Below are 26,315 nucleotides of genomic sequence, written 5' to 3' on the forward strand. Positions count from 1 at the left end.
AATGTCCTTTAAAAGGTTAGTTCAAAGTGACTTGCATCACTACCAACTCTGTTCTGATCTTCAAAAGGTGGGTGCATCAAACAACTTAAGAAGGATTGGTGAAAATATAGATATAACCTAATTTGTGGTAGACAAATTTACATCGACTTCCTAAACTGCCATTTTGGAAAATGAACTTTTTTATAGTGTTGTTCTCACAAAACTTATTTTGTCATAAGTGAACTAGAGTTTTTAGATTGAGGGATTCCGTGTCATCAACTACGTGCATGAGAAATATATATGGATTTATAACCTAACAACTTCATTATCTCTCTGTTCGTGTTCGTTAAATATTTGTCTATTGAACATTCAGCATATATAAATAAAAGTGAACTCACTTACTAGGATTACTAAAGTTGCTAGAATTGAAAATGTGGTTTATCTCTATATATAGGGAGGTTGGATACTATCAATTGTTAGGTGCAACCTCACAATTTCATCAGTTTTTTTTTTTTGGTAATATTCAATAGTAGAAATAAATGTATAGAGAGAGAGATGAACAATTTTTTTTTTGTATTTTTTAGATTAGATTGTCAGGACGGAGTTATATATAAAAATATATATGTAAATATGGAAGTTTATGGATCATTTAGTTTGGGTTGAGTAGAGTTGGTAAGCGTTATATCTCACTTTTTCTTATCTTATTTAATTCACTATGTTTAACTCAATCGAAATAACTAACTAGAGCTCTTTCATATCTGCACTTAGGTGCTTTGGAAATTAGGTATTAAAAAAAAATATAATGGAGGACAATACCAAATTTGATGTTGGAAAAAGTTTAAAAAGGGCAAAATGTTGCAAAACCTCTAAGAAGTCGCTTGATTGGGATGGAATGGTGGCTTTGCGCAGCACATGATGCCCACACCCAGTGCCCAAGCTAGAAGGGAGGGGAAAGGCGGCGAACTGAATTTTAAAAATTTTGCTGGGGTTAAACAATATTTTTCAAAAAAGTTTTATCACGGTCAAATCAAAGATTTTCAAAATGATACGAAGTACACCATGTGTTCTGTGAACGAAAATCAGACAAGATATAAAGACTACATGCACATGTATTTCCTCCTAAAGCTAGGACATGACAAAAGATCATAAAAGTGTTATGTTTCCTTCAAGGCAGGTCCAGCGTACAAATTAAGTTGAAAACTCCTTGTCTTTGTTAGTGAAAAAATTTAAGTGATCCTCTTAACCTTTGTGGTTCTGTTGCTACGGGCAATCGATAGAATTAAGACAACATGGTAAGGTCCCCCATCACCTGGAGTGGTGCTCCACTTCTCCAACTGAAAATTGGAGACTGCAAACGAGCCCAGTGAACCAATCTCTGACAGGTGGGATTTTTGGCCGAGTCGTTTGAGTTTTGGTGTTGACTCGCTTGGGTCTTGACTCGTTGTTTAGTGAGAGGATGATTCTAAGTCAACTTGGTGAATTTGGAGCCGATATGTCAAGCTAGCCAATAATATACAACACTTTTTTCCACAAGGTTTAGGAGAGTACCCACAAGAATCAAACTAATAATACAACCAGCACAGCACGAACAATTAAGGTATGCTATGCGTCCTAAAGCAATCCAAAGCAACTAAACAAGCATTCTTGAAGCAATCCAAAGCAAGTAAACAAACATTCTTCATATTTTGTGCATAAGATCCGAGTGTATAGCTATACTTTGCGGAACAGAAATCGGGAAACGATTCGAGACGACACATGGGCGTTTCAGTTTTCCGTTTCGAAAATGAGAATCTCCAATCGAAGGGTACTTATGTAATTTGCTTTGAGTTTAACAACAGTACGGCCATCGTCGTTTTTCATATTTGTCTTTCGCTCCCTCTCTCTCATTTATCTTCACTCCTTCCCCACTGGACCAATGGAGCTCACGGTTCCAAGGTTTTGCTTCGCTGTCTCCGGCGACCACCAGGCCGGAAAATGCCGCTCTCCCTCGAGGAGCTTCTCGCCCAAGAAGGGTTCCGGCGACGCCCCCCGACTGAGCGTTCCACGCCACGCCGTTCTGTACAGTCGCCGGCGGGACCCGACCCCGCGGGGCCGTCGGAGTGGCGACCGCCTCTACGGTCGGCCAGGAAGTCGCGGAATTCGGGGGCAGACTCCGCCTTTGGCATCCAGCTCTGCCGGGACACCACCACAAAGGGGAGGACGAGATCCCTGCGCAGATCAGAGTCGGGGTCGGGGTTCCCGACTCGGGGGAGCAGCGCTGGGACACCGGCGTCCGAGACGAGGAGCGCGAGGGACGCCAGGGACTCCGGGTTCCCGATCCAGATCTGTGGAGAGAGCAAATTGTTGTCTCAGGGATCTCATCGCCGGATACCGTCTGAACTGTCGACACCCCGGCGGTCGGTACGAAAACCGGTCCTCTCAGACGCCGAGTCGAGGATCTCCGCTCGCGTGTGCCGGAACGGCAACGCAGCCGCCCCCGTGACGACGGCGGGGTCGGCAGGCTGCGGTCCTGTCACGGTGGACGACGATTTCCAAGCGGTCGTCTCCATCCTGAGCGGGTTCGCCGGAAAATTCATCAAGGACGAGCGGTTCAGAGTCTCAATTAGGGATAGGTGCTGCGCGTGCTTGGATCTTGATCCCGATTTGGAGACATGGGGAAGTTCAGCGAGGCGGCCGGAGGACGCGAAGGTTCTGTCGAGCTTCCGTTCGGGAGTAGAGGCCGTGGAGCGCTCGGCGAAGAACCGAGCCGATGCCGCCGCAGCTGAATCGCTGCGCGGCCCGGTCCGATCGCTCGGCGCCGTCTCCGGTCTCGCGTCATCAAAGAAGCGGCACCTCGAGACATCGGGGATACCCAATTCGCGGCTTGGAGCCTGCGCGGAGCTATACCTCTCTGTGGCGTACAAGCTCGCCCGGGATGACCGTGCTTCAGCGAAGCATCTGCTGCAGGTATTCTGCGACTCGCCGTTCATGGCTCGCACGGCGTTGCTTCCGGAGCTTTGGGACTACCTCTTCCTGCCGCACCTGCTGCACCTTAAGGTGTGGTACAACCAGGAGCTGGGTTCCCTGTCGGAGGGCAACCACGTGCACTCAAGGAGGGTTAGGGTGTTGGGTGGGCTCTACAACGAGCAGATGGACATGGGCACGCTCGAGTTCGCCACCTACTACAAGGACTGGGTCAAGAACGGTGTTCGGAGCGCCGACTTCCCGTCCATCTCTGTCCCCTCCAGGCCCAAGCTCAGCAACGCTCAGCCATTGATCCGAAAGAGTCTGTAAGTTCCTCTTTCACACAGTCTGACTCAGTCACGTTCAAGAGCACTCGGAACACGTAATTACAGTCTTAGCTTGTCACACAATGAGCATGATGCCGGTCGTGATGCAGTCTTGCGTATAATTCTTTGAATTTCCGATTGTTGTGGCCTTCGAATATTTTCCGGTTTTCGCTCTGCAGTCCCTTTGGGGGAAAGCGAAGGGTAGTTTCCCTAGTCCCTAAGCACCGAAGTCACTCCGATGTTATGCGAACTCTTGGTTGCTTTTGTCTTTTCGAGGGAAATGGGATTCGCTTAAGGGAGGGTGGGACACGGACCACATGGTGCTTATCATTTGACTCATGATTAGGGGTGGTTTTAACGTAGACGGGGATAAAGTGGGTTTGGTTTTATCGCTACTAAACCTGGTTTTCGCGGGTTTTCTGGACAAGTTTGAATGTTCAATATAGACCCCAAGCAAGGCCGATAAAGTTGGCCAGCTCGAGATGTTAAACTCGGGATTGTGGTGGACCCAACACGTTGAATCTTATTTTCCCTCGAATAAGCGACCAGCATCTTACAGATAGAATAAGTCAGTGGAGTTCAACTTTTCGTTTAACAATAACACGGTCTGGTACCCAATTCCAATGCTGTTTTCGAACTTTAAACCTGCCCTTGTCGTTTTATCGAGTGCCATATCCAAAATATTCTCAAAGGTGCCTGTTTTACCGCTTAAGGAGGCCGAAAGCGTGGCAATCGATGTGCAGCTCATTTAATTATTCACCGTTGAAAGGCATGCGCGCTGGCTTGCTTTCGGAACCTAAATCGAGATTGGCAAATCCAAAAAAGTCACACGGTGACACTTGACTTGCCTCCGGCCCTTTTTCGTGCAAGCATGGAGCCTCAGTCATGGTCCGCTCTTGGTTGCCAACAGAAAGCCATGTCCACTAGCAAACCAGCTAACCGTTGCATATGGTAATAATCGACCTCCTCTGCTTTAGGTATCAGACTGTGTTCAGTCCTGCATGTGAAGTGGAGTGGGATGGAAATGGAGATCGCCTTCCTCGAAACCATGAAGAGCCCCCTGGTAAACGTCTGTTGAGAGCTGCATCCAGTAATGTAAGCGGCTCTCTCTCTCTCTCTCTCTATACACACACACACACACACACATATATATATATATATATATACCTTGCCTTCCCGCTGTGATCAGTATAGATGCGTTTAGCGTTTGTAGTGTACTAGCATGTTTAAAAAAGTAACGTTTTTCTTAGCCTAGAAAACTCAATGTATTTTCAGCTCTGCTTTTTTAATTAACGAGAAAAACCATGTCGCAGCTGACGTTCTGGTAAGTAGGGCAATAATATAAATCACACCGTCCCTATAAGTCACATGCTGTCGGGCTGGAGTTAGGAAAACAGCGGAAAGAGTATGGAAATTCAGGGAGATTGCATGCACAAGTGGTAGTAATCAGTTTTCGTGTTATTCCTTAGCTTTTTGGTCTGCTACTTTATAGGAAAAGTGGTTGTAAACTGATTGGTTGCTAATTTCTACTCCATCCGTTCAAGATTTGTGCATTTAGTCGATACCGTAATCATAAATACAGTTTTCGCAATTTGGATTTTCTTGGGAAGTAGTGGGAAATCTTGGAAGTTGAAAAAAATTATAAAGAACAAAAGAAAAAAGCTATACCACAAAGGTTTTTTGTTCTTTCGTGTAAAAATATAGAGAAACAAGTAAGTTTTTTTTCCTCTCGGAATATTTTGCCGATATTATGGGCCCGCTTCAAAACGGCAACAATGTGGGGATATTTTCAAAATATTGAGATATCTGTGACCATGATCGACGCTATAAACTTTATCGTTGGATTTGCTCGTGGGCCTGTGGTATCTCAGAAAGAAAGGTCTGAGTTGTATTGTGTTCTAGTTATGATTCTAGGCTTCTAGCATGCTTAGCTGAGTTTCTCCCGTAATGTAAATTGTAATGGAGGTGAGGCGTCGTTTGTCATGCTTTGCCACAGGATCGTTTTCTGTCCATGCAAAGTACCAACAGCCGAAAACGAGAAGGCCATAAAACTTGATTTACAAATAGATCCAAGTTTTCAAACATAAATTGAACTTGAAAGGCCATAAAACTTGTTTTGCCAATAGATTCCTCGAGTTAATTAACCCGAAACTGCTGCAGTTGTCGTCTCTCTCTGTGTGGATTATCTAAACTTATGTTTTTCTCTTCTTGTAGTCATCTTCCCTGTTCTCGTCTATTATATTTTGACGCTGTCCACTAGGCATTTATTTGCTTGTATTTGAGATGATCGGTTTTGTATTTCTTAACTTCAAATTGACAATTTTGTTCTCAGATATTTATATTTCTTTCCAATGTTGCTAACATTGTTAGTTCTTTCCAAGGCAGAGTGCACTGGGAAATCGAGAACAGTCCTCGACTCGCAAATGGGCAAACGCAAGACTGGATTTGACATCTGAGCTTTTGGCATCAGAATATTTTCATTTGTTTTCGTGTCATAGGCAACCAGAAACGGGATCTGCTATCTGCAATCACACTGAGAAAAGTAATGATTTTGGGGAACTTAATCTTGGTATTTCAGGCAACGATCTTTCTAGACCCATTAAGGTACTCTATACTTCCGATAATCTTAGCGATTGTGAAATTGCTGTACGTCTGATTGCCAAGGCCTGGTTGGATTCACAAGGTGATCCAATGGTAGAGTTATCTCTATCAAAAGCTGCAGTTGTTGAAGGGATCTTAGAAGTGATTTCTTCATCAAAAGATGATGAGATTTTGGAACTGTCTATGTCAATCCTAGCTGAATTAGTAGTGAGGAACAAAGTCAACAGGCAAATAATACTCAATGCAGATCCGCAGCTGGAAATTTTTGTCAGATTGCTGAGGAATGATGCTCTCTTTCTAAAAGCTGGTGTGTTGCTTTATCTGTTGAAGCCCAGGGCAAGGCAGATGTTATCTCATGAGTTGGTGGAATTGATCCTTAGGGTTTTACAGGATGGTGATAGAATACAAAGCCTGTTCACCGTTAAATGTAGCCCTCGAGTAGCAGCTCTTTACCTGTTAGAACAAATTCTTACTGGTTTTGACATTGATAAAAATGTAGAGAATGCCAAACAAGTGGTTTCCCTTGGAGGCCTTGAGTTACTGATCCGAACACTTGAAGTGGGTGATTCCCGTGAAAGGAAAAGCGCTACAGGTCTTTTAAACTCTTGCATCCAAGGTGATGGAGACTGCAGGCATTACTTGGCTGAAAACATAAAGAAGTCTTTTATTCTTGAGCTTTTGCTGAGCAATGAAGGCAAATCTAGCTCATCTGCCTTATCATTGCTGATAGAGCTGTTATGCTTAAACGGGTATGCCTGTCTCGTCTTAGGACTTATATGTATTTATCTTGCTGTTCTACTTCTTGAATATCGGCAGAGCAAGTATTTATCTTTGGATAACCACATCAGGACAAACAAGCAAGTATACTGGAAAAGCACAAGCATATCATAATTTTATATCATTTTGCATTTCATCAGATTGTTTATTTTTACATATTCTCCTCTACTTAAAAATAAAACAAGAACAAGTTGGTATATTATATGCAGAATAATAAAATGTGATGAGTATGAGTATTCATGTTCATGTGTCCTCTTTCTGTTGTTTGTTTGAATATAAAAGACGAAGAAGTTGACAAACTATAAACAGAACAAGAGCATGTGCAGAGGTGTCTCCTTCAGGTTGAACTTGACAAAATGCATTAGATGAACCGCTGCAAGGCCCACTTGTCTCAATGTGGCTCTCATTATGAATGAATGTCAAACCATTTCTTTCCTGAATTTTAAAGTTTTAAAACTGAGATCCAGGCATGTAAAAGATGACAAGAAATATTCATTTGTTTATGGTATGGTCAAAGGCCTAGATCCATGGGAAAATTCTCAAACTTCCAATTTCCCTTTCACAAAGTGCCATGTGTGACATTCTTCAATCTCAAATAAGGAAAGAGGACAATTGATCTCCATCTCAGTCACAAAGCTTTTGCTTCCTTAGAAAATTGTGCTTTTCTTTTATCCTAAGCAAAATCATGTCTATGAGACTTAAGTTCTAAAATCCATCAGACTGTCACAAATCGTTCTTTAGTTTCTCTGGAATAAGGAGTGCCAGTTTCCCTAATTGTATTTGTCTCCTTGCTCATTCTCCGAGTTGTTTACTTAACTCAACCAAGCTTTGTTGCAAGTTTCAGAAAATCATAGGAAAAAGCAAATGGGGGAATGTGGTCCACTTTGCTTTTTGTTTCTGTATCATGAAGAATGCTGCTTGACTGTTCAGGTTGATTTAGGGAGAGTCTCAATCGGTAGTAAAGAGTATCCTTCTACATAAAATGCTTCCAAATTTGTGTATCCTCATTCTCAATTTGTGCACATTCTGCTATCTTTAATGTCTACTTCCCACACAGCCTAATAATTTTAGGTCTAATATCTGTAGTTTGTAAGTTGCACTTCTCAATGTATGCGTTCCTGTGGAGGTGTAACTGTAGGACATTTCTCTGAAGTAATGGGACATTATTCTTCCTTTAGAGGAAGAATGTTGTTACATGCAGGAGTCAGGTTTATGATAACCAAAATAAACCCTAATAGACATTTTTTATGATATACAAAAATAGCCACTTGTTCTTATGGGAAAAGTCTTCATCTGATGTAGGTATTCACAATTTTCATTGCATGCTGAATGAACTTTACAGTGCATATGATGATAATTCCTGTTCGCTCTGGCAATTTTGTCAGACCATCATTGTGTTAATAAGTATATTGACGTGTTTGGGTCTCTCACATATTGTACACAATCAAAGAATGAAAAGGCCAATACTTTCCTTCTTCCATTTTTGAACTCATACAAATTGTTTATTTATCTTTCTCCAATTCCTCTTTGATGAAAATTTGACTGTATTTTCTTTTTCCTGTTTACATGAGCTAAACTGGAATGGACTCAAGAACATGCATTGACGGATTATTGTTCTCATTATGAGCATAGTACTTGTCTTTCTATATGGTTCTGTAAATTGCTTGTTCATGCTAGTTCATAGATAAAGAAGACGTTTCACTATTTTGGGTCCAAAGTCTCTTGGACATTGTTGTAGGAATGTCATAGATCCTTGTGAATATCTAGGTTACTGCAAACTTTGCTGTTTAACAGGACAATAAGGCAGTGAATTGATCTTTCTTGCCTGTACATCTGTCAGGAGAAGTCAGATCAACAAGTTCCTCGATGGACTGAAAAATGAAGGTTCAGTAAACACAATGCATGTCCTACTGGTCTACCTCCAACATGCGCCCATAGAGCAGCGGCCCTTAATTGCTGTTGTCCTCTTGCAACTTGATCTTCTGGTACATTTTCTTCATAAGCTCATTATTGAAATTCAGAAGAGCTATTTCAGAACCTCTATAGTCCCTATATGGAATGGCAGTTATCTTGCAGGGTGATTCTCTTGGGCACAGCATATATCGAGCAGAAGCAATTGATGCTATTATATCATTCTTGGACTTCACTTCGTATGATGTGAAGGTCCAAGAGCAATCTGCCAAGGCACTTCTGCTCTTGGGAGGACGTTTTTCTTACTCAGGAGAAACATCAATTGAAGTCTGGCTGCTAGAGCAGGCTGGCATGGATGACATTTGTTCAAACATGTTTGATGACAAGGTTGCTGTCATGGATGCTGCACATCAGGTATTTTTTGCCTGAAAATTTTAGTTCATCACTGAACATACATTGCATATCAAAAATTTGATGAGTATGGACATCCTGAAAATTATTCATTGGAAATTACTATCATTGTTGTCAATCTTGATTTTACTTGTTTATCCTCTTGAAAGGTCTTGCAAGACGTGGAGATTTGAAGTTCCCCATGCTTACTCTCGTTTTTCTTTAACACTCTTCAGCAGTTGATGAAAACTTTTCAGTATTTATTGTCATCTGCTCAGTTTTGCATAAAACTGGAAGGAGATGAATTTCTGCAGTAGCTTCTTCCTAAATTGAAATCATTGTAGCTCAATGATGAGCATGATAATTATGTCTCTACCATGTAAACGTATAAAATATGCCAAAAAACTCTGATCTTTTGTTATTGTTTGAGAATTGTCATTCCTTCTGATTTTTTACAGGTTTAAGTTTCACCTGAATTCTCATCTGTGGTTCTGCATATGAGTAATGGCCAGTTGGTCAAAACAGTCTTTTAACTACTATCTTGTACACTCATCATAGGCCTCCATAGGTGAAAAAGTCATAAATAGGTTTCTTGTCTTCTCAATCATGTTCTACCCTGAGTAAGTCTTGACTTGTGTCATTGCAATGGTACATTTGTGCTCCTTTTCACTGTGATTAATCATCCAGCCAAGTACATAGGTTGCTTTTTGTGCCATAGCTTTAGCATTTTCGAATGCTGTCTAGTTTTAAATGTTCTCATGCTAAATGCTACTTTGAGTTCAGGGTCACTTGTAGTAAAAGTAGTTATGGCATTAGAGCCGTTTTAGATAGGTTATGTGAGTTGTGAAGACACATTCTGATTTCTGATGTTCTGAAAGGAAGGAGTCCAAACCCCAGATGTTATTGATATGGCTGTGTATCTAGAAATCTAACTATTTCTGGATAACTAGTTTGTAAGTGGATAATGAGAAGTTCTCGGGCCAATAGCTGTGACATTGCCACATGTAGCAAATATACCAAAAAGGGGCTCATCTTGAGCAAAAAATGAAATAGGTGCAATGTTGATCTGAGAACAGGTGGATATTTTCACATTTTGATGGCATACAATTCCTTAATAGTATTTCTCATTGGAGGGCATGAAGTGATAAGAAAATTGTTGAAAGAAATATAATTTATAACGGTTTTGTTTGTAATTTTTTTTTTTTGTATTCTTAAGTCTCCCTTTATTTCTTTCTCAAAGATAATGGACTCCTCTGCAATCCCAATCACTATTTATGATGGGAATAGGGCTGGAGAAAATAATGACAATCTCTCTCTCTCTCCCCCTTTTCTCGTTCTTTCTCTCTCAATATGAACTTCAATATGGTATTCAAATGTGAGATTATGTGTGCCTACTGCCACCTTGTTCCTAATCTCTGCTGGCCAACAACGTTGACAGTCAAATCAGACCTTCATCCATCTGATGTTCACCAGGATGAATCTGTTTTACTGCTGCTGAAGTCAAAGATTTATTCCCTTGCTGAATTCAAGACCTGATTCTAGGAAGATTTGTTGTCGTATCCTATATCTGGGTTTCAAAAGGATGTGTAAATAAAGTTTAAATATCACTGCCTTAAATGGATGGAACGAATGGCTGCTGAAATCCACGTTTTTGGTATTTGTATTTCTGGTTGATACCTTCAGCTACCTTTTTGGCGTGTAAACCTGGACATCCTACAACATCTGAGCTATAACTCATCTGATATGTTTAGTTTCAAACAAATATATGCTCGATGGAGATTTTTGAAGAATCTGATTATTGTTAATTAGATCTAACATGAAGATTGGTTGGTTGATGGAAACTGTTTGCAGAACCTGATTATTGTTAATAAGATCTAATGGTTAAGCATGCATGCAGGTTATTCCAAATAGCTGCATGCTAGATAGTTGGTTATCAATCTACTTTTTGGCAGTTTGATGTTTACTGTTTAGCCATGGCTGCTTGTTTTAGCTAGAGGCAGTCGAGTATGCTAGTAGAAACCTGCATTTAGGAGGTCATCTTCGTCATGGTTGTTGCTGCAAGTGATCCTGTTCTGAAATCTGATTGTCTGCATGAGTTTGGGTATCCAAATTAACTATTCTAAATTTTGAATTGTTCATTGCCCTCGGCAAGTTGACTGGCTTTGACATGTTTGTTGAATTCAGTTCTGGTGGTAGTTTGTCTGGAATCTCTCCAGTGAAAATGATGACAGGTTCACGTGTTCAAGACAGTAAATAGAAAGGGGAGGTTCTTAGTGAATATACAATTTATGCAAACCCATTCTTTATGGGCCTTCAATCGAATTGGATGACACTAGTTGTGCATGCTGATCTCGTAACTTTATGATGATTGTCTCGAGGCATCAAAAGAAGTGTATTTTTGTTGAAATTTGACTTAAAAAGGGCAGAAAATTGTACTACTTGGCAAGAAGATAATGATGTTGTTATGTCGTGGATCATGAACAGTGTGCAGGCTCATATTATCAATGGTTTCATTTATTGTATTTCAGCTAAACAAATGGACGATAATCTTCATGACACCTACTCACATGAGGCAAATGAGAGTTATGTTCTGCAAGTTGAACATGAGATATATTAGTTATAACGAGGAGATTCGACATTAGCACAATAATTGTGCCTCCATAAAATCATTATTTGAGAGACTTCATGCGACCTCTATGTTGCACTATGTACAAAACACATTAGGAACAAACTGTGGTTGGTAATTTACTGTGGGGCCATCTATCGAGTACTCTATTGCCAAGGTTCAAATGTTGACTAGTTCATATATGCCTACCCTTGCTGAAGCTTATAATTGTCTAAGTCAACTTGCAATTGTTTTTCCTCAATCCCAACGTAAGACACAAACATCAGCCTTTGTGGTCTCCTCTAAGTCATGGACGTGGTGCCTTTATGAATTCCTGAGGATGCAATCATGGTAGAGGAAGAGAGGCAAAGGTAAACTTTAGTGCACCTTTTGTGGCCAAGTTGAAGATAATGAAGATACGTGTTGGGAGAAGAATAGTAGACCTCCTTCATCCTCTAATCAAATGTTCCTAAGGCTGAAAATTTGAAACTAGAGGCAAAGACTTTCTAGTGTATCCATCATTGATTAGATCACTCTGAATCAAGTTGAATATGATGAGTCATTGTCTCATCATCCATTTGGTTCCAGTGCTCCTCCTAATGTTGATGTTCCCTGTTCTGCACGTTGTAATTTCTCTCACCAAGGTAGTAGATGGATTATAGATTCTGGAGCATCTAGACATCTATGTGGAAACTCACAAATTTTCTATGCCAAATTTCTACTACTGAGCATTGTAATGTTATTCTAGCTGATGGGAGTTTCTCTGTAATTGTGAGTCAAAGAAATGTGTCCATATATTCTACTCTTCAGTTGACCAATGTATTACATGCTCCTTCATTTCCTCAAAACTTATTGTCTGTAAGCCACATTAACGAAGGGGCGATATTTGGCCCTACTTGTATCCTTTAGGATTTTCTGACAGGAAAGAGGATCGGTTGAGGCCTCAGGCATCTTCCATTGTCTAAACTTTGTAGAATTATTCCTCGAATTCCTCCTTTACTTTCCTTCCAATGTAAAACATGTCAATTGGGAAAACACCATAGAAGTTCATTTTCCTCTAGTTAAAGTCGTTTGAGTCACAGACTGTTTGAACTTGTCTATGTTGATGTATGGGGATCTGGTAGGATTCCAAGTATAGCCAGGTCCAATGCTGAATCATAATATAGGGTATGTCTCAAATAGCTAGTGAGACGATATGCTTAAGGTCAATATTGACAAATCTACAAGTGAATATTCCATCTCCCATGTTGATGATATATTGATATGTGATAATAAAGCTGCTACTGATATTGCAAATAATAACGTGTTTCATGAGAGGCACATATTGTTATGTACAGAACTTGGTGTAGTCAAGATATATCTATAAAGATTATGTGGTATCTGAAGATCTAGTTGCAGATATTTTTACTAAACTCATTACTAGTTTTGGGTTTTTCAGGTTTTGTAGCAAACTGAGCATAATTAACTTTTGGGATCTGATTTTGTCAATCTACTGTAACTTTTACTGAAAGTAATTAATTGAAGAATAATAACTTCAGCAGAGATGTTCTATCTATTAAATAGTTAGGCATATATCTTGTCTGAAAGAATTGACCAGTAGGTGCCTAGTCAAGCTACCTGGAGTGAAGCCTTACCTTTGGGACCTAAGATTTGATTTACATAGAAAGTTCAGTGTTGAGTCAACACAAATGATAATGTTTGAAAAGCAAGATTTGAGCATATTAAGAAGACAAATAATTATGTTATGTAGTTCTGCTTATACATTTTTAGAGTTTTAATTACTAAACTAAAACTAGGGGGGGTAGAGAAGGAGCAATTCTAGCTCTCTTGACACAGTAGAGGAAGCTCCTTTAGGGGGTGAGAGAGAGAGAGAGAGAATGAAATTTGTGGATGAATATGTATTTTTTTATATTTGTCTGCTTTATTTGTAGGTCAAGTCCATACACCATTGTGGTAGTGGAAACCACGGAGCCATGTTGGGTGAATATCTGAAAAATTTGTACTTCTTTATGGTTAAATCTGTACCTAATAAAATGTTAGTCATTCTTTAACAAAATCACTCTACATATGTGCTCAAATCCAGACTGGAATTATTCAAGATCTAGAACCCAAATCCCATGCGCTTGCACTTTTAGAACTCAAATATCCTGCACCTGCACTGCTAGAATGGCTAGGCTAAATTAATGCTCTTCCAATTCCATGACTATGAGACAATTTTATGCACGTTGCTTTGGGCACTTTTTAATTCACTGTGAACTCTCCACACCTCTCCCCCTGCCCCCCACCCCCCACCCCAAGGGAACATCTTGCAGGTTTGTCAGTGATGGTGCCTCCTGGTACATAATGAATCTGAAACAAGATACAGTAAATATTGAAATTTTAAATATTTCCCTTAACTGGAAGTACATTTAGGAGAGCGCCTAGAATTTAAGTACATACTTCATTTTCATGGACATGCTGAGTTTTAAACTTGATCCTAAGAATTTTATAGCACTGGTATTTTGCATCATATCTCAGAACAATTTTGACAGAACTGGGTTATTGAAGGCATCTGAAAGCCAGATGGTATATCAACTATCTCAGATGCATAAACATGGGTTCATGAAGGATACAATTATTCTGTGCATTGGTCTCTTCAATCCTGGCATTTGAAAATATAAACTCTAAGACATCCCGGGCTCTGAAATTAATCTCAGCACACCAGGTACAGTTTTCTGCGAATTTGACCATGTGAGTACCATCTGCACGTTCGAAGATCCAGGATTTAATGTATGTTTATGTAACTTTTGGTACATACATCAGATTTGATAGGCTTAAATTTACTGTTCTTTGTTTTTGGACTATAAAATCGGGTCTATATGTAAAAATCATGTACCATATGTTAAATCGTTGATTCCTGATTTTGACCATGTAGAATCTACATGTGTGGTCAGATTTTTCGGAGAACGTTTCTAAGCAAATATTACATTTCTGGACATCATGGAGTGTATGTCTCCATACAGTAGGATGGCATTATTATATCCTTATGCATGTACATTTATATGTGCATATGTATATATGCAACACATACAACCCCCCTTCCCCAACGCGCACACCTTAAAATAGCAAATTTCTCACTTAGCCTAATTCATTTTATCTTCCTGCCTTTCGGATTTTCAATCTCCCCAGCCATAGAGTGAGCTGAGCATAGCCTTATCAACGTTAATGAAATATGTAGGGAAAGTCCATAAGATGCAGGCTATTCATCCACTTTGCTAGTGAAGACAAGTTTGTTCATAGATTTCTGGGATTCAATTCTCTAAGGTTTGACCTTGACACAGAAAGCCTGGGGTGTGTCATTCCATTGCTGCCATTTTCTGTTCACATGGTTCTCTGCATTTTTATGTTCTTGTATTTACAATATTTGTGCCCAAATACACATCATAGGGCATAGCTTGCAGAGGTTGTTAATATTCAGCTACTGAGCTACATGTGCATACATGCTTAAAGTGTACTTTCAATAAGTTTTTCAGCTTGATCAATTAGGTATTATACCTTTGATAAAATATGACTTCTTGCATTCATATTGAAGTTTCCTAATCTCCTCTCCATATAATCTCAATGATATTGATAACTTTTTCCTCCTTTGGTTTTGTCTCTGTTCTCCTTTGATGAATGCATCAGGATGAAGAGGAGAAATTGATTGACGAGTGGCATATTTGTGTGGCAAATGTGCTGCTTATGAATGGTAAGAAGAGGTTGCTCGAGGCTCTTTCTTTACCTCTACGTCATGGGACACGTTCTCTTGCTCGTGCATGCCTAGTTACTATTGCATGGATCAGCCACACGTTAGCCAAACATCTGTATGTGGAGCTACAGTTGATGGCATGTTCTGTGTTGGCACAAGGTTTGATTGAGAGCTTGAGGTTTGACAGGGCGGTAGAAGAAAGGGTGTTGGCAACGTTTTCACTTCTGAATTTCTCTAAGAATTCAGGTACTTGGTCTTAAGCTTTCCTATTTATGAGGTTACTGAAATTGATTCATCTTCTTAAGAAGTATCCTCTCAGAAACTTATCTGATGCTCTTTTGTGTTCGTAATAGTTTTTTTTTTTCTCACTTTTCACTTCTTACTTTCAAGTAACCTGTAATACGTAAGCAGGACTCTTCTCATAGTTGGTACTAAGAATATTTCCATTTTTTCTCTTTTTAATAAATAGATTAATTGTGACAACAAGTTACCCTGGTTTAATTCAAAGTTCCTCAAGATTTCCGATCCCATAATAAAGGACATGCGTGCTAATTTTGAATTTTTGCTCTACAGATTGTCTTCATATGCTTTCTGCCTATCAGGCTGAGATTGTGGGTTCCTTGAGGAGTTTGACTCAAGTTACATGGACAGCTAGGGACCTTTTAATTGCCACAAACGACTCAATCTACACAACAAATAAGGCTCTTTCACAAAAAGCTCCTTGAATCATCATTTAATTGCTTGAAGCATAGTTTCACTTCAACTGTGCTACATCACCCGGGGAAGTTATGTTCCAGAAAATCTGGCTATGGAAAATTTGGAAGGCAGGCCTTTCCCAATTTCGACTGGTTCCTGATGGATCTTTTATCTACTGGGCTTCCATGTATTTCAGTGTTGCTTGTTCCAATTTCTTTTGTTTCATTACATTTTTGCTGCCACGTTGGAGGTTGCCTCCCTTGTGTAGATGAATTTATTTACTGCTAAACTTTTTGGTAAAATGTAAATTATGAGTGACAATAAAATGTGTATTAAGTATTTGTTATTCAATTTTTCGTGTAGTAATGATGGAATTTCTTGGTGTTTCCTGTATTGAATATTTATCATGTTAATTTACTTGCAGAAGTAACGTTTTGATAGATGGAGATACAAGTTTGCATAGTTTCTGTTTAAGGCGACTTTATCCATCCCTAGAAAGGAACCCTGAATCCAGTATGTCCAGAAGCATATTTCAAATCACCTTTGTTGTTAAGATTTTGGAAGCAGCGTTGTCATTACTGTGATATTCAGAACAGGCTGATACTAGGATTTGAAAATGACGAGAAAAAATTTCCGCTACTAAGGAACTTACGATATGGTTCTGGTTTTTTTTCTTTTTCTTTTTTTTTTTTGTTGTATGAGAATTGACCAAATCTGATTTTCCACATTATATTTAACGTGAAATATTTGCATCACCATCTGCAGCAAGCTCCACAAACTGCACGTAGAATTCAAACTTTGGATTTCTGCTAAATGACTAGATTTGTGACTATAATGCTTGAATACAGATGTTCGAATCTGCTACCATGTGGAATTGATATAGTGGCAATTTTTCATCATCAGATTTTGTGCAAAATATGCTTTCTCATTTAAGGATACCTTGTCGTGCTCCCATTTGCACCATTTTTTATAGCGGCTACTCATAAAATTTAATGAGAATTTCGGGTTTCATTATAGCTTTCTCGTGAGCACAAGTATGCTTGACATTGTTTTGTACAAAAGTTTGATCGATAAGGAGGAGAAAGTAAAAATTAGAACAGAAAATTATTTAATTCCTCAAAAAAAAAAAGGCCGTTTCTCTATTTGTTTTGGAAATTTAATTCCTCAAATAAAGCAAAAAATTTCATCATTGGACTGGAAATACGAATCAATGTAAAATTGCAAGGCTTATGTAATAGTGCATGTCTATGTTCCCATTTGCTCGCGTGTTTCGATCCGAAGACCTACATCTCATACCGAGATTTTGAGCCTGTCACAAGGACACAGCTTTTGGTCTAGTAAGTTACACGAGCAAGCATGCCTAATATACTGACATGCACTTGGATATTTAGACATCATGTTCATTCTATTTTGATTATTCTTGATGATTTTGAGATCATTTCACGGAAAAAATTGTTAAGTAGATTATTAAAATTTTCATTTTTTTTTATTGATAAAAATTGAGAAACCTCTTGCCTAATTCCAAGCTTTAAAAAAATTCAAATTCACGAGCCACACTTATTACCGATGCAAGGCCGCTGGGAGTTGGGCTTCCAACCTTTATTCGAAATAATGAACTGAAAGACTATTCAAAATAACAAAATAGATCATATTCTGTTAACAAAATCACACTACATGAATGTGATCCCATTCCAGCCCAGAATTACAAGGGAACTTGACTTTCAACAGGTTAATAGTTGCAAAATCTCGGTTGGAGGGTAAACCAAAATTATTCACAGCCATTAGTCGGTGCATTGAAGCCAAAACCAGCTCTCCAATTCTCCCTGCGGAGCTTGAGGAGGGATTTTCTCCACTTCGTTGTGCCACCTATAAGGTGTACTGTGCCATTAAGATCTGGTAAACGACGTAGCAAATAGTTGAAGAACTCAGCAAAATTCCCAACGAGATCCACCTTGCCTCCAGTAAGACCCTGCAAAACCATTAAAAGGGGCCACTACTGCTACTCTTGACCAAGGTGTTGACTCCACACAAGCCGTAAATATATGCCATCCAGGTCGGTGAAATGAAGGCCAGTGGTCCGTTGTTATGGAAATTCCAAGCCATAACTTTAATTAAAGAGTGTAAATTTTACTCCACGGAGCATTACAGAAAATAGTAGCCAGGTCATTCCATATATCTATCAACACCTGGCCCATAAAGGGAACTGTGCATTCAAAAAAAATTGTGTTATTGTACTTCCATATACCCCAAAGCACCATTGGGAAAGTAGTCGACCAACAACGCCTAAGCCATTTGAATTTGAAAGTCTGGGAATTCCACCAACTCCAATACTCAATGACCGATGTTTACGCTTGATATTTTTATCAAATCTCCCTTCCATAAATTGCCAAAATTTATGCCAACCTAAAATTCAGAAATAAATGCTATAAAGTCTTTAACGTTACATTTACAGATTCACACACCACGAAATCCAAAGTGACTCAGCCACAGCTCAACGAAGGCCTTCCTTGTGAAATGCTTTACTAACATCAAGCTTAAGTGGAGCAGATTTTTCCTTCACTGAATTCAGAATATTAACCAACTCATGTATGAGGTGCATCTGATCTTGAATAACTTGATTTTGTCCAACTATCCTTGCCACCACTGGCAGATGTGCCTCTTTCACTAGTTTTGGCGCTGGCTAAATGTTAGGCCACTACTCAAGATAACCCGTCTGAGTCACACGATGAGGGAAGGAGCCACTACAAAAATCACCCTGCCAAATATATAACCTGGCCAAATAATCCTCAATAGGACAAGGGAGCCTCACAAATTCCTTACTACAACATTTTCATATGCTCCAAGTAATGTGAGGCTAGAACAATGCCTGGCGATACACTAGAGTCATTCACAGCTCACTCAAACAAACCATAGCAAAACACCCCATCATACATGCCTATGAATTGATCAAACCACACCCAATCCCTAAGACAGGTCCGAGTGCTAGGACCCTTCAATGATGGTCACACTGGCAATCCGTGGCCAAAGATGGCCCAAGTCAACCAAGAGTCCCCAATAAGGTGATCGGGGGTAATAACCAACCGGGAGACTTGCCTAGCGTTTCTACGAAACGTACGGTTGCTGAGTACTGCATGCTCCTATCGTGGGCTTTGGTCACCAGATACCGAGGGACAGGTGGAAGATGGGCAGCGACCAAAAGGTGCCCAACTATGGCTGATCTGCTTTAGAAGACTGGTGTAGGGGGAGAGAATACACTGGAGAAGAGGATGACACATGCCAATAGAACAAAGGGGGACATAGTGCAGCGGGACTCGAAGAGGGGCATGATGAGTTTGGAGGACACGGTTATGCCGGATACGACTATGTCCAATCATCAAAGAATAAAAAACATGTTGGTATATTCTGTCGAAAAATCAAGATTCATTGAAAAACTTAGAAAACACTGAAAAAGACGTTGAAGTCCAGCTGAGACTTCTTAAGGATGTTTCTCCCTCAATTTTGGTTAGATTTTGGCATGTAACCACTGGTTTTGCTCATATCGACCTAGGAGTTTGTTTCTGGCATCTGATGGAGGATGCAATGGATGGATTCACAGGAATTTGGCCAGAAACTTGGGATTCCGCTAGTAACTTGCCTAAACCCACAAACTAACTTTGGGCACTCTAATCCGGTAATTTACATGCTCATTTGATGCATATTTATACTGTCACACCCCAACATTTTTACCCCTAAATGACTTTTTTTTTTTCATTAAAACATAAAACGTCGAAGTGTGACGACACAATAATTAAAAAGGAGCTATGTGCATCAAAAGATAATGGGACAAACATTTTATTATGTAGTAAATTCAGTTCATACAAAATCATTTCATATTTCTCAATAAGTTACATGATAAAAGTGCCCCAAAACATCAACATTGATATCTAACAAAAACATGACATCAATGAGACCTAAAACATGACACGCCGACACTACAATAGATCTAAAATCTCCTCAATAGGATGTGAGTGGAACCATTTGATCAACCTGCTGACCTAGGTCCGCCATAACCTAAAAAAGTAAACAGCAAAAGGTTTAACCTTTGCAGTATGGTGACAAACTAAATAAATCTCTAACCCTCTAAGGTAAGGGCTCAAATATGAGATGTAACAATACAAAAAACATAAACACTATAATATCATGATAGGAGCATGCATTCATATAACATGTCATGGTAGCTCTTCACATATACCACAACATGTAAAGACCACTCAATGACTATAATTAACACACTTAATAATCACATTCATTTTTTGTATATTCACTTTAATCACATTTGTTTCATTTACAATCATATCATTTACATTTGCTTTAGTGAATTGATAACTCCTGTGAGTGCAAACACAGGCGCATGCACACTACGGGTGACCTACAGTCGGGATACAACTTCGGTGGTGGCTTGAAACGATACAGATCCATTCACACTGTAACGGTAGAGCAATCATCCATGGATGTGTGAATTCCAATGAGAGTTGTTCAGCCTTCCTTACGACATCCATGTTAGAAAGGCAGAAGTCCAATGCTCCAAGCACATCACACAACAATAACCTAGGGCATTTTAAATCTCTCAAATCAAAATATTTTACACTCTCAAATGATTCTTCAAAACTTTATCAAAATCTTGAAACATCAAATCTTCAACATTTTCTCAAACACTACACCGCATTTAGAATGAAAAAAATATTTAAGCAAAAATGAAATGCATCAAGAATAAGCATAGCCCTTGGATTAATTACCCCTGGTAAAGGCATCGGAAACGGTCGATCCTCATACTGATGGGCGAGTCATTTTCTTTCTCATTTTAAAACAAAACCTCATTTTTCTGAAGCACTCCAAAAACCAAAAAATTTTTGGGATGCAAATAGATTCTAGGTGGATAGAGGTTGAATATATCAAGTCAACAAGAAAGCTTTAAGCATGCAGTAGGGGATAGGTTTTGGCGTGATTGCTTACACATAAGAGGGTGGTTCATAGAAATGATGGTATAATATATGGTAGAAATTTCATATTGAGAAATAGAAACTTGCATCGTGGCCATTGTAGGTGGAATAGAATCATCTAAACAATAGAATTTCAAGAAGGGAGGAATGAGACAATGTAGGAGTAGGAGCATGAATGGAATGAGGGAGCAATAGGTATGAGTTCAAATGGAAGGGGGAAGAAGGTTTAAACTGAATGTGAGAGGGACACCAGTTGGAAGATGAAGAGAGAGAGAGAGAAGTTGAGTAGTGTGAACACCCAAGTTCTCACAAGTCCAAATGACAATTTTACCACTCATCAAATGGATTTTTAAAGACCTAACTTAAGGGCCACATGAACCTATGTTTGTTTTTTATATAGATTTTATGGATCTGGTAGGCTTGAGCACAAGCTCAACCACCCTAATTTCTTATCAAAACTGAATTTCACAAAGACATCACCTATGCTACGCTTGCACGCAGCCTAGGTCTGAACCTAGGTTTGAAAAATGAACTCAATACAGGTGAACCCCCTTAATCCAGCTCGAGCCTCGTCCAGGTCCATGTTGTTTTCAGATTCCCATTCAGAGCATATGTTCAAGTCTTATTCCATGTTTAGATACCAAATTCAAGTCTCAGATCCGAATTATTTTTATAGATATAGATCCATTATTCTCATTTTAGATCCTAGATATTAAATCATATCCAAATTCCAATACCATATGTGGATCCATCTTCTAGAATTTTTCTTGTATCTAGACCTGGAATTGGATCTCATCATCAAACCAAGATCCAAGATTCACATGTGAGCTTAATGCACATTATATCTCAAAAATGTATCAGTATTTTCTCACTCCATGCTCAATGTCATTCACACATAAATACATGAATTGGTGTTGAATTCTTTGTTGAGGGCTCTAGCACAGACAGAATCAAAATCGGTATCCATATGTAGCTGGAATGAACATTTTTCTGATTTATATTAAGTTTTAGAATAAGGTTTAAAAGTGTGTTTTCTCCTCTTCATATTTTCACATTGTTCATTCTCCACACTTCATGTCAACCTAAATACTTTGTCAAAAATTGATAAGCATTTCTCCATGCACGCGTTGCTTTTTACAAAATCAAATTTGGAGTCTAGACGAGATCGCAATGAGCAAAATGCAATTCAAAATATGCTTTTAACCTATGGTTTAGAGTGTTAAAGGGGAAAGAGAGTGCCAAAAGTTTAGTACTACATCAAAAATTCCAATGGAGTTTGCCCTTTTCTCTCTTATAAGCCACCTTCATTTCTTTTGGTGCTACACACTTTGAGCTATTCCTTGAGAAGCTCAAAAAGTTGTGAGGGTTGTGAGAGAGGGCGCAGCCAAGGCGTGAACTTTAGGTAATTTTTTTTTCTCTTTTTTTTTTCTTATTTGCACTTTAGTTCTTTATGCATGTTTAGTTTAGTTTTTACTTTCAAGAATGTTTAGTTTAGTTTTCTTTTGTCTGTAGCATGCTTAATTTAGTTTGTTTTTCTTAGTTCCTTTAATAATGTTGTAGTTTAGCATGTTTATTTTCTACATATTTATTTTAATGTCTTTAAGGTAGACATAAGGATCAGGTATGCCCATCTCTTCTTTGTTTCTTTCTTTTAGTTTCATGTTTTTTGCTTATGTATTTTTACTTAAGCCATGCATACAAAATATATATTTCTTTTATATTTTCTTTAATCATGCCACCTTTGTTTTGACATGCACTGAGCCACCTTGCACCCACATGCACTTCTTGTCTGAAACCGAGTTGGGTTAGCAAAGTAGCATACCCTATGTGCATCAACCCATGCATGTGAAAACCTAAATCTAGCCTAGTCTTCATACAAGGATCATTTTCAAATCATAGTTGTTCTCTAAAATGTTTTAAAAAGCAATCTATTTAAATAATTAAAAAAAAAAGGTCATCTAGGCATGGAGTCCAAACCTAGTTCATTTCTCCAATTAAATTTCACTAAGATAGTTTCATTAGCTCCCGAAGTATTATAAATAATGAACGCTGGTAGACCAGAGAATGGGTAGTAAGGTCTCTTCCAGCTACTTTATCCCCACTTTGATTTTATGTCTTTGTGAGATATATACACGAATCCTGTCTGGATTATAAATGGAACCCCCCTTTTTTTGGCCCCACCTCACATCCATAACTCAACCTCTTCCACCTATAGGCAATGAGACCTCGAAAAATGAACAAATTCCTTTTATTAGGAACACATACACAATTCTTCACTACAAAAAGGATGATGGTAATCCCACCTAACATATATAGTAATATAAATATATGTCCTACCAAGACCGAATTTGTAACTTACTATCATCTTGACTAGCAGGTCCTAACTCACCCTCCATGGAAAGACTGATTCAGTCGGATCGACATGAGGGTCTGACTACATTGCATTGCCAGAATCCATGTTGTATATTTGAAACAGGTTGACCTCATTGCTCTCTCATGTTACAATCTTCTTCCTGCTGAACTCCCCTTTTTCCTCAATTCACAAAGACAAAATGTAGGACTGGTGCCAATAGTTCATCATGGAAGAAAGGACTCACTGAGCTGTGGTCAGTAATTAATACTAAGTTAATAGAAAGGAACTGTCTTTTCTGTACACTTTCCCCGGTTCCGTTGCTACCGTGGGCCTTGTGCAATTGATCGGATCATATAGATATCCCTTCAACATAGGTCATCGAAAGGATCTTAGACGACGCACCAAAGCACGAAAGCCAGGATCTTTCAAAAAATTGATTCTTCGAAGAGTGCATAACCGCATGGATAAAATCACGCCATCCCATCAATTTGGGATCCAATTAGGGATTTTCCTTGGAAGTATAAAGAAAGAATTGGAATGTAATAATATCGATTCATACAGAAGAAAATTGATTCAAACATTATACCTATGAGATAGAGATAAAGGGAGAGGAAAGAAACCAAAGATTTCACATAGTACTTTTGATCAAAAAATCAATCTAATTGGTTTCGTACCCTTCGTTCAATGAGAAAATGGATCGGATTCTACAGGATCAAACCCATGGAACTTAGGCCCCGTTTGATGGCAGAGAAGAATTTAACGTGGTAAATTTACCATGGAAAAGAATGCTGGAAAAAAATACAAGATGAAAATTTTCCCTCTTCCAATCTGAGGCCATGTTTGATGACATGGTAGTTTTTTACACGGTAAAATTAACTGTGTTTGGTGCACATGATAGTTTTTTACAGGGTAAAATTAACTGTATTTAGTGCAGAAGGTAAAATATCTGAGAGCCTTTTTTCCTTACCGTTAGAAGTTGTTGTTTTTTTTGTTCTCCTCTAATTTCACGTGGGTACAAATTGGAAGATGATCTTTAAAAACAACAAATTAGTTAAACAACATTCCAATCTGGTTAAAACATGAAAGCTACAACACCTTTTCAAATAAAACATGAAAGACAAGGCAATCCAATTCGATTAAACAACAATCTAAGGTATTTGTTAACAAAAAGAAGAAACAATAGTATTGGCATGACCTAATCTTGCTACACACAGTTCATGCATTCCTCAAAATCGACTGCGTCCAAATACAGATGGACATACAAAAACAAGTAACATGATTTCATACCATCCACAAATAATTACAGAAGTAGTCCATGACATCCACGAGTTCAGTGTAGTTGACCAACTACAAATTAGAGCCATAACACACTTAAACCTGTATGAAAGTTATAAAACCTTAACCAAAACGTGTACTCCCATCCAGTATATAAGTTTAACGAGTACAGATCTAACAAAGAAAACATGTAATCACAAAATAAGTAATCCAACATTTCTGGCTATACTTCCATTCAACAAACTTCATTTTTTCTTTTTTCTTGCTTTGTGATGACATTGTCAATGTCTGTGCTTCAGTCCACGTAAGATTCTCCTTTGATGGACCGTTGTCTTCCATGGTAATGTTTTTGACAATATTTCTTCACAACTACATTTTTCAGTATGAAAAATCTTGCATAAAGAAAGTTGATAGATGGGTAATATGGAAAAGCAGACATGAACCACCGGCTAACAGGTAAGAAAGTTAGATACCTACTCATGAAGAAATATATAATGCAAACAAATGGTGCTTATTTTCTTTTGTTCATAACTAAAGCTACTAAAAGAAGGATGGCTCTAGAAAATTGCACAGCAAAGCAGGTTACTAACCCCATTTGCATATTGGTTTTCTGTATAATAACAACAAAACATATGCAGCAAAGCAGCAAAACAGAGAACTAACAGGTAAAGAATGATGAATCTAACATTAGAGAACAGAAAATACACTAGACAAAAAGAAAGAAAAATGAAAAACAGTCATTAGAAAACAGAAATATATAAACTGAAAACAGTAAAACGGAAAACATACAGGTAAAGAATGTTGTATCTAGGATCGGTGAACAGAAAACAATCAGTGAACAGAAAACACAATTATAGAAAACTGAAAACATATAAGCTGAAAAGAGATGACACCAGGCACAGATAAAGAAACAATTGAAGAATGAAGAGGAAAAGAGATCAAGAACCAAAGGCCAAGCAAAATGTGCACTCCACTCGATGTTTGGTGAGAGAGAGAGTCAAATCAGTCTATTCTCAGATTTGAGGTCCCTGATATTCATATAAGTATGGAGTTAGATATTCATATGAGTTAGAGTTCAATTTTTTCAAGACAAATGGTTCAGATCAAATACACATACAATTGAAAAATAGCCAAAAAAGGTGCAGACTATGCAATGGATGTGGATCTCCAAAATGCACACATGATATCTATTGAAGGAGAACGTGCGTGTGAGAGAGCGACAGATAGACACATAGGACTCACCTGGGTCTGCAAGCGGGCGATGTTGGGGAAAGAGGAGAGGAACAAGAGAGCAGTGAGAGAGCGAGAGAGGAGAGGGGAAGAGGCGCTTCGATGGAGGGGAAAGAGGAGAGAAAAGGAGAGGAACGAGAGAGTCCTAATGGCTCTAAAAAAAGTTTGCGGAAAAAAGTCCGACTTCCTGAGGTCGGACTTTTTTGCGCGTTAAATTTTCCTTTGTCGTACGAATTTTGCGGGTTAATTTTTTTGATGTTTGATGCACTCACCACAAACCGCGTTAAATTATCCTTCGTCGTACGATTTTCACCCGATGCACAAGATTTTTCATGTGCATCAAACATGGCCTTAAGGAATGATGGAAGAGAATAAAAGAAAAAAAGAAGGAAAGAAAAAGAAACCAGATTTCAAATGGACAAATTCAAACTTGATAAAGTCCTTTTTGATTCTCGAAAAATGAGGGACAAAGGGATTGATGGAGAAAGATCCTTTTTTCTTATTATAAGTATAAGACTATAAG

The 26,315-nt window shown here is 38.7% G+C and overlaps 1 protein-coding gene across 2 annotated transcripts; it reads left to right on the forward strand.

The window, feature by feature from the left end:
• Positions 1–1,865: 1,865 nt before the first annotated feature.
• Positions 1,866–16,306, forward strand: LOC116264481 (putative E3 ubiquitin-protein ligase LIN). Of its 2 annotated transcripts, XM_031644747.2 has the most exons (7): positions 1,870–3,248; positions 4,226–4,343; positions 5,634–6,598; positions 8,467–8,611; positions 8,703–8,951; positions 15,196–15,505; positions 15,833–16,306. In XM_031644747.2, exons 1-7 carry the CDS (start codon positions 1,954–1,956, stop codon positions 15,982–15,984), a joined length of 3,234 nt encoding a protein of 1,077 aa, XP_031500607.1. In that variant the 5' UTR covers positions 1,870–1,953; the 3' UTR covers positions 15,985–16,306. The 2 variants fall into 2 exon arrangements, with proteins under 2 accessions (XP_031500608.1, XP_031500607.1); XM_031644748.2 differs by lacking the exons at positions 15,196–15,505; positions 15,833–16,306 and having other exon boundaries at positions 1,866–3,248; positions 8,692–8,925.
• The last annotated feature ends 10,009 nt before the right edge of the window (positions 16,307–26,315 follow it).

Source organism: Nymphaea colorata, chromosome 11 (assembly GCF_008831285.2).
Source record: "Nymphaea colorata isolate Beijing-Zhang1983 chromosome 11, ASM883128v2, whole genome shotgun sequence".
Taxonomy (NCBI): domain Eukaryota; kingdom Viridiplantae; phylum Streptophyta; class Magnoliopsida; order Nymphaeales; family Nymphaeaceae; genus Nymphaea; species Nymphaea colorata.

Coding starts and splice junctions, on each gene's coding strand:
- LOC116264481 (XM_031644747.2), top strand. CDS start 1,954: ATGCCGCTCTCCCTCGAGGAGCTTCTCGCCCAAGAAGGGTTCCGGCGA. Junction 8,612..8,702: donor TCTTGCAACTTGATCTTCTG/GTACATTTTCTT, acceptor GTTATCTTGCAG/GGTGATTCTCTTGGGCACAG. Junction 8,952..15,195: donor TCATGGATGCTGCACATCAG/GTATTTTTTGCC, acceptor TGAATGCATCAG/GATGAAGAGGAGAAATTGAT.